At 41.4% G+C, this 16187-nt stretch overlaps 1 protein-coding gene across 3 annotated transcripts in view; it reads right to left on the bottom strand.

The window, feature by feature from the left end:
* The window catches only part of SMG1 (SMG1, nonsense mediated mRNA decay associated PI3K related kinase), a 155558-nt gene that overhangs the window by 104082 nt on the left and 35289 nt on the right, over positions 1 to 16187 (bottom strand). Inside the window, exon 1 of one of the 3 annotated variants that reach the window (XM_003790714.3) lies at positions 13321 to 13799. The exons of 1 other annotated variant lie outside the window; for it this stretch is intronic. In XM_003790714.3, the coding sequence (XP_003790762.1) occupies positions 13321 to 13400 (80 nt within the window). In that variant the 5' untranslated portion in view covers positions 13401 to 13799. Of the gene's footprint in view, positions 1 to 13320; positions 13800 to 16187 lie in introns of those variants that run through there. One more of the 3 variants, XM_023513769.1, reaches the window with a different exon arrangement.

The raw sequence follows: 16187 nt of genomic DNA, 5'->3' as shown, positions 1-16187 counted from the left end.
GGGGAGCCCTACTCCTTTGAGCCACAGGCGCCGTCCTAACACATACATTTTTTTAAATCATAAGATTTAATGCAAAAGCACTACCTAATTTAAAAAATTAAGATGTTAAAAGGGCACAAAATCAAGATAAATTTTCAATTAACGAACAAGAGAAAAAACTTTAATTTCGAAGAGCTTCACTAAAATATAAAAAAAATTACCAATGGTATCAAACATTAAGGAAAAACTAACATATCACCATATAATCCAAGATACAATCATTGATGGAGCTCTTTCCATAGGGTTTTACTATAGTGGATGCCACTCAAAAATAAAGACAGTAAAATTCTAAGTTTAATAACGTTTTAAAAATCTATAGATTACCAAAGACATTTAGTAACCCCCAGTGGCCACTGGAGAGCCACTAATAATTTTCTAATGGATCTAAAAGAGCACTACTGAGGTTTTCTATGGTGATTAAAAAAAAAGGTAAAGGAAAAAAAGTAGTGGCTCCCTTTATAAACAAGGAAAGAGCATAACTTAGAACACACCAACAAAATATAAAATTCTTAAATCCAAAATCCCTCTAAAAAAGGTTTTTTAATAAACACAAAAAGTCTATAAAAGGTTTTTAAGTAAATACAGTTCTATACATATTATGAATATAATATAATATAAATAGCAACATTAACTGCCAAATGAACAACTTCTAACAGGAATCCAATTTTCTTTTTGAATGGAGATTAGTATGAAAGTAATTCACTATGTTTAGAAATCTACTGATACTCCCAACCTAAGTAACATACATATACCTCATCTCTACAAAACACTTTTTTTTTAAACCAGACTCTCACCCTATTGTCCCAGGCTACCGTGCTCTGGCATGAGCCTAGGTCACAGCAACCTCAAACTCCTGGGTTCAAGCAATCCTCCTGCTTCAGCCTCCCAAGTAGCAAGGACTATAAGTGCTCACCACAAAACCAAGCTAATTACTCCATTTTTAGTAGAAATCACCACAATGCCCAACTAATTTTTTCTGATTTTTAGTACAGACAGGGTCTCACTCTTGCTCAGGGTGGTCCTGAACTCCTAGCTCAATTGATCCTGCCACTTGGGCATCTCAGAGCCCTAGGATTATAGGCATGAGCCACTTCACCATGCGCGGCCTTTTGACTGAATCCAAATTGTATAAAACAAATCCTTTTAATAACACATTTTTGTTTGTCTTTTAAATTTTTATTTTGAAAACAAACATTTAAAATACCAAAGAATGAAATAAGTTTCAGTGAAATAATCCTCCCAGATTGGCAGGCACAATAAGAACATTAGTAACCCACCAGGGCAAAATTGATGGCTGCTGTGGTCATGATTTAAACTACACTACCAGGCACATCTACCACATGAGGTCGGTTGGCAAGGGTGTATATAGACCAAGTACACCAGTCCATTATCAGCATGTGACAACAGCACACTGTGTTTCTGTTTGAAGTGAAATCTGTGAATAGTTGCACAGCTAAACACTTTTTTTTTGAGAGAGAGAGAGTCTGCTTCGTTGCCTTCAGTTGAGTGCTGTAGTGTCATAGCTCAGAGCAACCTCAAACTCTTGGGCTCAAGTGATCCTCTTGCCTCAGCTCCCCAAGCAGGGTCTTGCACTTGCTTAGACTGGTCTCAAACTCCTGACCTCAAGCAATCCACCAGCCTTGTCCTCCCAGAGTGCTAGGATTACAGGAGTGAGCCACCACACCTGGCCCTGAACAGTATTTTTTTTAATTCTGTCTGCTTAGCAACCCATCCTGTCAAAGAAGACCAAGAGAACACTAAAGAAAACATTTTTTTAACAATTGGGAATTGCAATATTATCTCATTTCAGCTAAAGACAAGATGATTTACTTGCTATGTGATATTATATTATCAACATTAAAGAAATCCAATGCTCATGAGCATTCTAACACTCATAAGGACAACAAATATTTTAAATTAGACAGAGAGGCATCAAAGGTTGTATAGGTCAGGCCGGTACAATGGCATATGCCTGGAATCCTAGCACTCTGGAAGGCAGGCCAGTGGATTGCTTGAGCTCAGAAGTTTGAGACCAGCCTAAACACAAACGAGACCTGTCTCTAAAAACAGCCAGGCACTGTGGCAGGTGCCTGCAGTCCCAGCTACTCTTAGGCAAGAGGATCACTTAAGCCCAAAAGTTTGAGGTTGCTGTGAACTATGATGCCACAGTACTTAACAAAGTGAGACTCTGTCTCAAAACACACGCACACACATAGGTTATTGCAGCTCAATTTACAACTGCCAAAATGTTGAAACAACCTAAATGCCCACCGATCAAGGAATGGATTAACAAGCTGTGGTACGTATACCAGGGAACACTATACAGCCACCAAAAAAGATGAAGACTTTACATCTTTTGTATTAACCTGGATGGAGGTGGAGCATATTATTCTTAGTAAAGCATTATAAGAATGGAGAATCAAGAATCCATTGTACTCAATTCTAATATGAAGGCAATAGATCAGCTAATACAAGGGGTGGGATAGGGAAATGAAGGAGCAGGGAGGGAGATGGGGAGTCACAGTGTATGGGCACACCTTTGGGGGGCAGGACACAATTATACAATGGACTTTATCTAACAAATGCAATCAGTATATAATTCTTTATACCCTCAATGAACCCCAAACAATAAAAAATATAAAAAATCAAAAATTAAAGAAAAATAAAAACAAAAAAAAGGTTGTACAGGCAGTCCCTGAGTTACAAACATCTGACAAATGTACAAATTGCACTTATGAAGCAAGGCTATTATAGGCAATGGGTAAATGTACCTGTTGCAACTTAACATACAAATTCAACTTAAGAACAAACCTATAGAACCTATCTCATTTGTAACCAGGGGGCTGTCTATACTACAGAAATTAAAAGATCAAAAGCAAAGCAAAGATAATTCTTTCAAACAGAAAGACCTAGAAATAATGTCACTGAAACAACTCATAAAGTAGCTTATACACTCATGGGGAAAAGGAAAGTCATACAATGATGAAGAAATTGTGAAGAAATGCATCATCAAAGTTGTAAGATACTAAGACTTCGGTAGTGTTTCAAAGTACAAACAACTGCATCTTCATAGGAGAATCATAACCCACAAGCAGCATGAATAAGCCTTCAACTTAACAGAACAACTTCATGTAATACTTCAAAATGAAAATATATATTATTCAATCACTCTTGGATGAATAAACTACTGACTCAGCACAGGTTTTATACTTCATTCAGGTGATAACAGATTTTCTGTTCTACAAAGAGTTATTCACTTTGAGCACTCTGGCAAACTGAACATGGGGAACAACTTTCAAGATAAATATCATGAAATTGGACTTACTTCAATAAATTTAGGTGCATGTATGTACAGACAGTGTGCTTTCCATGATAGGAAAACATGAAGGATTTATTGCACAGATTTTAAAAAGTACTAACATTCAAATGCTCACACTTCACTGAATCTTAACATCAGCAAAATCTTTGTGCTAAAGCTACTATTTTAAATGACACTATATAACAAGGTGTTAGTATCACTAACTGTATTGGTGAGAACACAACAGCATCTACAGTTTCATAACATGCTAACTTAAATGATGACTATTCAGTGTGGACTTTCTGTATCACAGGAACAGATGTTAGCCAAAATTTTACCTATGCAAGAACAGTTAAATTTCATGAAGAAAAAAATTAGCAATATGAATTTTTGAAAAAAGATTTCTATAGGAATGCAGCATATTTCTGTGTGATATGTCAAATCAAAACAATTTATGTATTTCTTTGCAAGGTAAAACTAAGTCTATTATGCTATGTGGCAAAAAATCCAAGCATTTCAAAAACAAGGTATTTTTTTCAAAACACTTCTTCAAAAGGAAATTTCAGATGAACCAGTTAGCAAAGGTCACTGATGAGCAGGATGATATATGTGAATTATTTGAAGAAAACGCAGCTGCTGTTATAGACCTATGAATTGGAGAATGTAACAAAAGGTTCACTAATTTTGAGAATCACAACATCACACTCAAATTAGCATTTCAGCTCACCTAGTTGCTATCACCAAGGCACCTAAAGAACTTCAGATGGAATTGACTGAACTTTCAGTAAATGACATTTTAAAGTCATTCTCTGATGCCAAGAAAGATCCAACTGAAATATGTGAAAATGCAGGATACACATGCCTTCAGCAACATGCCCCAAAAATGCATTCTTGCTTTTCAACCACTTAATGCTGCAAATCTATATTCTTCAACCTTACTCAAATCAAGACACACCTAAGGTCACAAATGACTGATACACACCTAGAGAATCAACTGAAACTACAGGCATCCATGCTGCAACCAAATATTCAAACATCTTCCAACAAAATGCAGACAAGACAAAGTCATTACAAGGTTAACTTTCTTTTCTTTTCTTTTTTGGAGACAGAGTCTGACCCGGTCATCCTGGGTACAGTGCTATGGCATCATAGCTTCCAAAAGCCTCACACTCCTCTGACTCAAGTGATCCTCTTGCCTCAGCCTCTCAAGTAGCTGAGATTTCACACGCTCGCCACACCACCTGGCTAGATTTTCTATTTTCAGTAGAGAGAGGGTCTTGTTCTTACTGAGGCTGGTCTTAAACTCCTGAGCTCGAGCAATTCACCTGCCTCAGCTTCCTAAAGTGCTAGGATTACAGGCATGATGAGCCCCCACACCCAGCAAAAGGTTAACTTTCATAGCAAATGCTATTCTTTTTTTTTTTAGAGACAAGAGTCTCACTTTGTCACCCTGGGTAGGGTGTCATGACGTCACAACCTCTAGCTCTTGGGCTTAGGCAATTCTCCTGCCTCAGCCTCCCAAGTAGCTGGGACTACAGGCGCCCGCCACAACACTCGGCTATTTTTTTGTTGCAGTTTGGCCGGGGCCAGGTTTGAACCCACCACCCTCAGTATGTGGGACCGGAGCCCTACTCACTGAGCCACAGGCGGCACCCAGGTTAACTTTCAATTAACACGTAGTTTCCATTTTTTAAGTTATTAAGTACAAGCAATTAAACTTTTATAAAATAATGTTTATTTCTAAGTATATCTAATTGAAGCTTCTTGGATGTAGCCCTATCAGATTACAACTAAATTAATGCTACTCTTGAAGATGCCATTTCACTCTAGCTCAGGCAACAGAAAAAGTCCCCATCTCTAAGGGGTAAAGGGAGTGAGGTAGAGAAAAATCTTTGATTTGGGTTTCACTCCCCTATCAGCAGGCAGTCAACTGGCAAGAGGTTTGTTTCCCCAGACATTCTTTTTTTTTTTTTTGAGACAGAGCCTCAAGCTGTCCCCCTGGGTAGAGTGCCATGGCTTCACTGCTCACAGCAACCTCCAACTCCTGGGCTTAAGCGAGTCTCCTGTCCCAGCCTCCCAAGTAGCTGGGACCACAGGCGCCCAGCACAACGCCTGGCTGTTTTTTGGTTGCAGCCATTATTGTTGTTCGGCGGGCCCAGGCTGGACTTGAACCCGCCACCTTAGGTATATGTGGCTGGCACCTTCGCCGCTTGAGCCACAGGCGCCGAGCCACCCCCCAGACATTCTAATAGAATGCTGAAGGCTCAACCCAATGCTTCACTTTTTAGCAATTTAAATGTTTTAATAACAGATATGGGATAAGAGGTCAGTGTTTAAAGGAACCTAATATATACCTGAACAAGGTATTTTTAAAGATGGATAAAACCTATGAATCTTAACTTATCCTATTCCCTCTGTGAAAAGATCTGACCACTGCAGTCATTAGAACACTGTCCCTTTGAACCTGCTAGATCAGCTTGTTGAAGTTACTGTCTTGGGCTAACATAAGAACAGTTCCCCTCAAATGCATTCAATAATAGTGTTGTAAACTCTGGAGTTAACCCTAACATCAAAACAAACTTGCAGAGTCCCATTTTCACATATTTGAGGAAGGACGCTCAAATACAGAACTCAAATGCAGAGTACATATGCTATTTATTGATGCAGTAGTAGGAAAGAAAGGGATAACAAAAAGAAAGCAATTATACAACATCCATGCACTTATGTTTTACTGGAGAAGACACACAAAAACCTTGGATAGTACTAAATATTAGGAAGAAATATGCTCCAACTAAAAAATCATTGCAGAGCTGGGCATAGTGGAGGCAGGTGGATTGTCTGAGCTCTGTGAGACCCTGTCTCTAAACTGTCTCTAAAAATAGCCAGGCCTGGTGGCAGGAGCCTGCAGTCCCAGCTACTTGGGAGGCTGAGGCAAGAGGATCACTTGAATCCAAGAGTTTGAGGTTGCTGTGAGCTTTGATACCGTGGTACTCTACCAAGGGCAACTAAGACTCTATCTCAAAAAAATAAATAAAAATAAAAAATCATCGCTGGCAGGGCACAGTGGCTCACACCTATAATCCTAGTACTTGGGAGGCCTAGGCGGGTAGACTGCCTGAGAACTATGGGTTTAAGACCAGCTTGAGCAAAATCATCTCTAAAAACAGCCAGGTGTTGTGGCAGATGCCTGTAGTCCCAGCTACTTGAGAGGCTGAGGCAAGAGAACAGCTTGAGCCCAACAGTTTGAGGTTGCTGTGAGCCACAGCACTCTATGAAGGGTGACAAAGTGAGTCTCCGTCTCAAAAAAAAAAAAAAAAATCATTGTTTATGTCTAATCTTTTTTTATAAATCTCAAAACATAGTTATTTTTAAGGTCTTAATTGTTCAAATAATACATTTTCAGTGTAGGAAAACAGCAAGATACAAATATCCTTCCAGATTTCCCTGGAAAAGACTGTATATGTTACCATACTTCCTGCCCCTGAAAAACAACACAAATATGCTTTAGCTCAGGAGTTCGAGACCAGTCTGAGCAAGAATAAAAGAGTAAAACCCACCATAACGCCAAGATAACTTTTCAGTTTTTCTCTACTAAAAACTGAAAATTTAGCCAGGCACTGTGGTAGCTTATACTCCCAGCTACTCAGGAGGCTGAGGCAAAAGAGTCACATAGGCCCAAGAGTTTTGAGATTGCTGTGAGCTATAACACCCTGGCACTCTACCAAGGGTGACGCACTGAGACTCTGCCTTAAAAAAAAAAAAAAAAAAATTCAACTTAGAAAAAGTACACTGAATAAATTAATAAATTAATAGAAGATGGAACAGAACTAACAATAGCAAACCAAACATCTCTGCATTGAGCTACAGACTATGCTTTTTTTTTTTTTCTTTTTGGAGACAAGAGTCTCGCTCTTTGTCCTGGCTTGAGTGCAGTGACATTATCATAGCTCATTGCAACCTCAAACTCCTGGGCTCAAGCCATCCTCCTGCCTCAGTCTCTTGAGTAACTGTGACTACAAGCACGTGCCGCCATTCCCCACTTAGTTTTTCTATATTTAGTAGATATGGAATCTTTGTCTTACTTAGGCCACTCTTGAACTCCTGAACTTAAGTGATCCTCCTGCCTCAGCCTCTCAGAGCGCTAGGAATACAGGCATGACCCACCACAATTGGCACTTTCTACACTTTAAAAGAAAACAAGCCAAAAAGTAATGAATTGGACCATTTCATATAGGAAGTAAACCTCGAAATTTCTACATTCTTCACTATTATGCCTCTATACAAGAATGTTTTAATTTGTAGTACCAAAAATAAAATGGGCTCTGAAAAACTTTTATAACAGCCAAAGACAAGAAACTAAAATGATAACAATATAAACCGACAGCAAACAGCTTGTATGAATCCATAAAGGGTAGTGCACTGAAAGGAGCCTTTCAGGTGATTAAAAAAAGGAAAAAAAACTAAAAGGAAGCAAGTGCCCACTATATGACAGATAATGAAGGCAGGAAATCCAGAAGAATTGGGAGAATTCAAGATTCCCAAAGGACACCATGGACCACACTCTCTATCTTATTTATGTATGTGTGACATTTCATATACCTGTCCTAAAGAGTGAGCAAACAAAAAGGATTATTTTAGTCACCATCCTCAATCAACACCAGAAAACAAATGAGAGGATTTTGCTTAAGGGAATTCCCACAGACTGGGTTGAATCCTTTGGTTTTAATCGAAATCATGAATTATCAACAGAATACTCAGGATATTCAGAATACTCAGAAGCCTCCTCTCCAGACTATTCCATCTGCCTCCAACTGTGGTTATACACACATACGCGCACACACACACCCTTCAAGAAGCAACTAGATTTAATCTCCCTGGTGGTAAAATTTCAATGGTTTCCTAAAGTCAATCAAAATACACTTAAGGAATGATTCAGGACCCAATACAGTTCCCAGTCCAGCTCTTCCACCTCCCCATTTTATTTCTTCTCACAAGCACCCATCCCTCTAAGGACAACGTACATTTTGCCAAAATCTTTCTTTTTTTTGATTTTTTGAGCAATCCTACCTCCTACAATGTACTGTCAAAATTGTTACAACACTAGCCTGGGCAACATAAGTGATACTCTGTTTCTTAATTAAAAAAAATAATAAATGTACAGACCAATTTAATCACCCCTCTCCCCCTACTCAACTGTATGGCTTTCCCTCCTCTTACTCTCCAGGTTTTAAAATCCATTAATCACATGTAAAAATAAGCATACCAAAAATTACATCACAAAATCCACATGCTTTACCATTTACAAAGCCCTTTTCTTATCTCCATATTAATCCTTTACGAGAAAATTGCCAAATGTTTCATAAGGAATATTTTATTTCATAATGAGAAAAACAAACTTACCACCCCAAAATTAAACATCCATACACAATTGGCTGAAAAATCTCAGTTTGGAAATTTGTGGTACAGAAAGGGTCATCATTAAATTCTATTTAACTAAAATGCCATTTATAGCTGTAGGATATGTAACTCCACTTAATTTTATCCTTTATGTATTTCACTATTATGTACCTATGAACATCAGACTTAGTACACATTCATAAAAGGCTGAATAAATTAAATCTAGTTTCAAAAATTCAGTTTCTCACAACATCCATACTAATTTTCTGGCTTTTGTAATTTCACAAAACTTTTCCATATTTTGTTCCATCACAAAAGAGAATAAAGTTATTTATACCTTTGAGAACTTCAGTCTGTCTACTTTCTATCGAAAATGGAAGGCATTTTAAATACACAGTTTCATGCTCTTATAAGATCTTAAATTTGGGCACAGTAAGACATTCCATATACATCTGTTAAAGTCTAGCGGTTCTCAACCTGTGAGTAGCGACCATTTTGGGGGCGGAACGACCCTTTCACAGGGGTCACCTATCAGATATTTACATTACGATTCATAACAGTAGCAAAATTAGTTATGAAGTAGCAACAAAAATAATTTCATGGTTGGGGGTCACCACAACATGAGCAACTGTATTAAAGGGTTGTAGCATTAGGAAGATTGAGAATCACTGTGTTAACAAATGAAATCCTATGACTCCAAGTGTAGAAGTAAAATCTACTTGTTTTCTGGTGACCTGAATGTTTCTCTCCTTTGCGGAATTAATTTAACCTATATTTGACTCCAACATCAAATTAATCAGTCATTTTAGAATATCAAAATGTACAATTACTAATGTACATTTAATTTTAAAACACATCATTCTGATCTCTACCTTGATTAGTACGACTAGGTTACTTCCCCCAAAAAGTCAGGAAAATGACAAACTTTAGCTACCAGCAATGATACAGCTTATTGTAGGGTTAGGGGAAAAGAGGGGAAATCATCTCAAAAGATCAGGTATCCCTTTTTGTTCTAAGAAGCCACCACTCTCATCTCTCCATATGAAAAAATGAGAACATTCAAAGGTTCCCAAAACTTTCTCCATTTAGAAGGGATCCACAGATTTCAAATATTAAACTGATCTAAAGCCACCCATTTAGGCCAAGTGTGGTGGCTCATGCCTATCATCCTAGCACTCTGGGAGGCCAAGGCAGGTAGATGCCAGAACTCATCGGTTCAAGACCAGCTTCAGCCAGAGCAATAGCCCATCTCTAAAAATAGCCAGGAGTTATGGGAGGTGCCTGTAGTCCCAGCTACTCAGGAGGCTGAGGCAAGAGAATTGCTTGAGCCGAGGAGTTTGAGGTTGCTGTCAGCTATGACGCCACTGCGCTCTACCAAGAGTGATAAAGTGAAACTCCATCTCACAAAAACAAAACAAAAAAAAAACCCACTACCCTTTTGCTTAACCATTCTTCTTTTTTTTTTTTTTGCAGCTTTTGGCCAGGGCTGGGTTTGAACCCACCACCTCTGGTATTATATGGGGTCAGCGCCCTACTCAAAGGAGCCACGGGCTCCACCCTGCCTAACCATTCTTAAATGTTAATTTAGATAGAGTACAGTTAATGAAAACACCATACAGGCCACGCTATATAAATGCTTACTGTTAAGGTATGCTTCTAGTGAAGGTGAGCTTGCTCTGCTGCCTTATTATTCAGCCAACTGAACATTTCTTGTAAATATGTGTTAAGTGAATTGTGTGGCCACAATGAACTCAACAGTAAATTTCCAGACTAATTGGCAAACTAAGACTAGAAGAAACCAACAAAATTTGCTTTTTGAAATCTTACTTTTTCTAAAGCTTAAATCAAGGAAAGTAGAAAGCACCTCCACGCCCCCCCCCCCCAAAATCAAGGAAGTATCCAGGCTCACACCTGTACTCCTAGCACTCTGGGAGGCTGAGTCAGGTGGATAGCCTGAGCTCAGGAGTTCAAGACTCCTCTCAAAAAAAAAAATAGCTAGGCGTTGTGGTGGGCACCTGTAGTCCCAGCTACTTGGGAGGCTGAGGCACAAAGATCACTTGAGTGCAAGAGATTGACGTTGCTGTGAGCTATGATGTCACAGCACTCTACCAAGGGTAACAACGTGAGACTCTGTCTCATAAAAAAAATAAAGAGAGAGAGAAAGAAATAATACATAAAAGGCAAAGAATTCCTTTTTTTAATCAAAATGATTGAGAAGAACCACAGAGTCGGGGGCGGCGCCTGTGGCTCAAAGGAGTAGGGCCCCAGCCCCATATACCACAGGTGGTGGGTTTAAACCTGGCCCCGGCCAAAACTGCACAAAAAAAAAAAAAAAAGAAAGAAAGAAAGAAAGAACCACAGAGTCTGCCTTCATTTGAAGATGTTTTTAAGTTTAAACCTGCATTTAAGCAAGAGGAAAGATCAAGCTCCATTCTGTCAGTTGCCTGGAGTCTGTCATCTTTCTGAAGGGACAGAATAAAACCTCAAATTCAACTTATGAAATGTATGACTTGGCAAACATCTTGAGGGTTTTGTTATTGGCTGTTAACAAATCAATTATGGCAATCTTACAAAGAAATCAAGTTACACTATAGAGTATGTCTATATGTCTCTGTCTCTACATCAGGAGAAAAATATTTCCAACATCCTGTTACTCCATGTAACCAAATGCACCTCACAGTATAATCTACCTAAGAATTAAGTTCTGCGACTTTGTTACAGAGCACAGCTCCTGAGAACTTAACATTCTCTTCATCCTCCTCTCGACCCCTCCCCCAGCCAAGAAATAAAGTACTTGAAAGAAACAAGATAGATAATATTTATTAATAGCACATGTACATATTCCATAACTACATAAGCCATTTGACTTCATACCTGTCAGCAATGAAGTCATGTGACCCCCAGTACTGGCTGCAACACTTCTCCCTTTATTTAGAACTACAAGCTACAATTCATTCTTTTCTAAAAGTTCTGGACTATTCAGGAAGGGCACGTTAGTCCTCTCAAAAGTGACTAAATTCTCATATATACTCATACTGATTTCACTAGTGAAAAATAACAGAATATCCATCCTTAAACAAAAGCTCTAAAATGTCAAATTCAAGTTCATTCACCACATAATTTGCTGGATGCCAAAACATAAGATCTAATTTTATACATTTCAATAAAAAGGCAAAACAACTAAGCATGTCATTACAAAAATACACAAAGTAGTCAATTATTTTATTTAACTCAAACAGTAAGTGGTACAGAGAAAGTCAAAGCTATGTTTTCCAAACAGCTTTTTTTACTACATAGCATCTCAAGTGTAGACTCCGACACTAATCTTTAAAGTCACCTAGTTATATACATCAGTTCTCAACAGACAAAGTATTTGAGAAAAGTATATTAACCAGACTAAGAGGTGTTCCACCATTAGTCAAAGCTTATTTTCTTGATTTTTCTACCAAGTCTAAATAAACTGTTACACTCCAACATCTCACCAAATTCTTAATTTCCAAGCACTGAAGAAATTACATGTATCTATCAGAAAGCAAAAAGGCATCCCAACATGATGTGCATTTTACATTTATCTGACCAATTTCTCGACACTCATAATGCAACTGTGCTCCAAAGTACAAAAGCTCAATGAATCAAACAACAGTATAATATATTTACATTCATTTAGGGAGTTATTTTGGGCACTGGGTTAAATTTCAAATAACCTCTGAATACTACAAGCAGTTATTTAGTAAGAAACTAATAAATCAGTCCTAAATTAGGAACAACTGTCTCATAATTAATCAGAAAGACATGAAAACTGAATTTATTTTAAAAGCTAATGCTCCTGATATATTCAAATCCAACAAAGCCCCAAAGCTGTCAGAGATCAAATCCTCCATACAAAAGAACATTCTCTACTCTTTTAAGTTGAAAGCCCAAGGACTTCACTCACCAAGTTCCCAGGTATGAATTTCTGTTCACTAGAGTTAACTGCCCCCGCACTTGAGGAAAACTTAAATTCCCAAAATCAGAGTGGGTCGATCCCATTAACAGTCACACAATCTCATCTCACTTTCCACTACTGCCCTGTTTAAAGTCAGAGTAAGCCTTGAGTGCTTTTTTTTAAACATTAACACGTGGGGGTCAAAGAAGGGAACGTAGTTAAGGAGGTCTTTCACGTGGCGGCTGAAAGGGTGAGGAATAGAGGAAGTGAATGGGTATCAGAAAGGATCCTGAACTCTCAGGATTCCCCAATTCAAATCTCAACTTGGAGAGAGGTGGTAACTGGAATGCCCCCCACTCCCAACCTCAGCTTCTTCACCCTCCTTGACCCAAGCCCTAGGCCAATAGTTCCGCAGGGCGCCCCTGGTCTCCGCTCCAGCCCTGGGGATGAAATGCATGGAGGGGAGAGGAACATAGGCCTCGCCTCCCAGCGGCCTTCTTCCCCTAGCCGGGGCGGGCGGGAGGAGACCCAGGAAGCCGCGCCCGGTTCCCGAGGGGAGGAGGGCCTAGGCCGCACCTCCTAGCCCGGAGGCCCTAGGCCTCCGCTCGCCCGAGGCGGGGCCCGAGAGGTCGGGGCGGCGGGCTTGGCGCCGGTCACCCACCTGGGTTGCCAGTCATTCCAGCTCCGCGGGTACTTGGTGCCGCCGCTGCTCAGCCGAGACCCCGGGGCTCTGCGGCTCATTACCTTCCCCGACACGACATGGCCAAGCGCCGCCGCCCGAAGAAGCGCGAGTCGCCGCCCAAACCGGCCGCCGCCGACACCCCGCTCCGGCCCGGGGCTGAAGAGGAAGCCGATGAGGAGAAGAAGAAGGAGGAGGAGGCGGCGGAGGGCGGGGGAGGCGGACGGCCGTTCCGGGTTCCGCCTGAGCCCGCAGAGCAGGACAAGGAAGCGGGAGCGGCGCGGCTAGAGGAAGGCGGAGGAAGGGGAGGCGACGTCTCTTCCAAGGCCGTGCGCGGCCCACGACGCCGGGGCCCAGGAGGACTAGGACCGCGAGGAGGAGGCGGTGGCGGCGCCTCCTCAAGCTCACACGGCCACAGCTTCCCCGCCTCCCGGCTCCGCCCACCGCGCCGCCGCTGCCGCACGGCATGCTGGGAGCGAGGGGAGGTGCGGGCGCCCGCCAGGCCTGGGGAGAGGGGCGGGGCCTGGATGGCGGGGCGGGGCAGGCTTCAAGAGGCGGGGCCTAGTGGGGCGGGGTCACGAGCAGGCCGCCTTCTTGAGCCCCCAAGGCTCGCCTTCACTTCCAGCAGACTACGCCGGGTCTGGGCACGACCTCGGGGAATCTTTGGAAAGGGAATCGCAACCTCCGGCCCCCAACACACCCCTTCCAAACACCCCCAGGAAAGCACCTGACATTTGAGGGCCAGGCAGTCAGGTGTAAACAAGCGTCCAATCAAGGACCCGGGTGAGAAGGGGCTGGTATCCTAGAGTGCGCGCGCACACAGGCGTGCCCTTGGCGCTCACGTGCGGCCACCTTCCCACCGTCTACGGTCAAAAGTGAAAATAGTAAGATCGAGGCAAAGTGGTATGCACCTTCCCGGCCCACATCCGAATGGTCCCCATGGAGTTCTGACACCTTGACCTTTCTTCCCATTGTAAAAATCTACGTAGTGGGAGGAAGGGACGTACCCACCACTACCAACCCGTCCCCGGCTACGTGAAATGTGCTTGGAAATCGTCTCATCTGAACAATTTGCCGACCTTCTCCAGCATAAAGCTGGCTAGAGGAAGTAAACCTGGGCACTATCCCTGCCCCACACACTCTTCCCCACCCAAAAGAATTCACTTAAGCATCTGATACAGAACATGTTTACAGTTAAATTTTTAAAGATCGGCAAGATACACATCAAACACGGGACTTACCTATCTCCATAAGGGGTGTTACCCTATCATTTTTTGTTATAGGAAGAACGTCCTTATATGTCGCTTGTGTAATTAAAAATTGTTACCAAAAGTATTTTAAGATAGTAAGGAGTGGATATTACACACACGCACACAGAGACATACTCCTTCAACCTTGGACTCCTTGTTTATGACCACCAATCCCTCACTAACGGAGGATCCTGCTAGTTCTAAAGGATGGAAAGTTAGAAATTCAAATGAACTTTCCTTTTTTTAGAGAGAGACAGTCTTACTTTCTCGCCCTCGGTAGAGTGCTGTGGCGTCACAGCTCACAGCAACCTCCAACTCATGGACTTAGGCGATTCTCTTGCCTCAGTCTGCGGAGTAGCTGGGACTACGGGGCGCCTGCCATAACGCCTGGCTATTTTTTGGTCGCAGTTCGCCGTGGCTGGTTTTGAACCCGCCACCCTCGGTATATGGGGCCGGCGCCCTACCCACTGAGCCACAGGCGCCGCCTTCAAACGAACTTTCTTACCTTCCCTTCTCCCACCCCTGCTCCCACTTAAGGGGAGAGAAACTCCCTCTCTGAACTGATGCTAATATATGATACAACCCTAAAATTCTCAAGAGGAGTTGCTCAGACTCCAGCATGGTCACCCACCTGTGTAAAAAATAAATTCAATAAAGCCAAATGAATTTATTTTGAGAAGAGGGATATATTTTCTGTACACATACTCCATCCCAAATTTGCACCCTCACACTTGCCCACCTTTCTGCTTGTGAACTACTGGTTGTAAAAGGGAACCTGCCAGAGGTCTCATTTCCTCCCTGTCCATCATTTCTTCATCCCTATTCTCTTTGGAGGAGAAAAAGTCCTTGAGTTGAGCCCCAAAATTAGGGTCCTCTCACTCAGTATGGTCCTTTCTGGGACACTGTTACAGGCAATCCTCAAGTTACAATTACAAACATCAGCCTTATGGACAATTCCCATTTACAAACACAGGCTACTGCAGATAGTAGGCTAAGTGTACCTGTTCCAACTTTACATACAAATTCAACTTCAGAACAAACCTACAAACGTGGGCACAGTGGCTCATGCCTATAATCCTAGTACTCTGGGAAGCCAAAGTGGGTGGATCACTTGAGCTCAGGAGTTCAAGACCAGCCTGAGCAAAAGTGAGACCATCTCTACTAAAAAAAAAAAAATAAGTAGCCAGGCATTTTGGCCAGCACCTGAAGTCCCAGCTACTTGGAAGACTAAGGCAAGAAGAACTCTTGAGTCCAGAAGTTTGAGGTTGCTGTAAACTATGATGTCACAGCACTCTACTAAGGGTGACAGAGTGAGACTCTGTCCGAAAAAAAAAAAAAGAATAAACCTACAGAACCTGTCTTGTTCATAACCCAGGACTGCCCATATTCCTACAACAAAGTATGTTTTAGTCTCGTTTGTAATTAATGTTCAATTACATAAGCCATATAATACACCGTCCTCACACGTGTTTTTAACGTTACAGCGTAATCATGATCTATTCTTTCACTCAACATTGAACAAAATTTTTTTTTTTTGAGACAGGAGCTTCAAGCTGTCCCCCTGGGTAGAGTGCCGTGGCATCTCAGCTCACAGCAACC

This window comes from Otolemur garnettii, unplaced genomic scaffold (assembly GCF_000181295.1).
Source record: "Otolemur garnettii isolate 467f Iridium unplaced genomic scaffold, OtoGar3 scaffold00044, whole genome shotgun sequence".
Lineage (NCBI taxonomy): Eukaryota > Metazoa > Chordata > Mammalia > Primates > Galagidae > Otolemur > Otolemur garnettii.
Note: the sequence above shows the minus strand (reverse complement) of the source record. Positions and strands in the feature narration are given on the sequence as shown.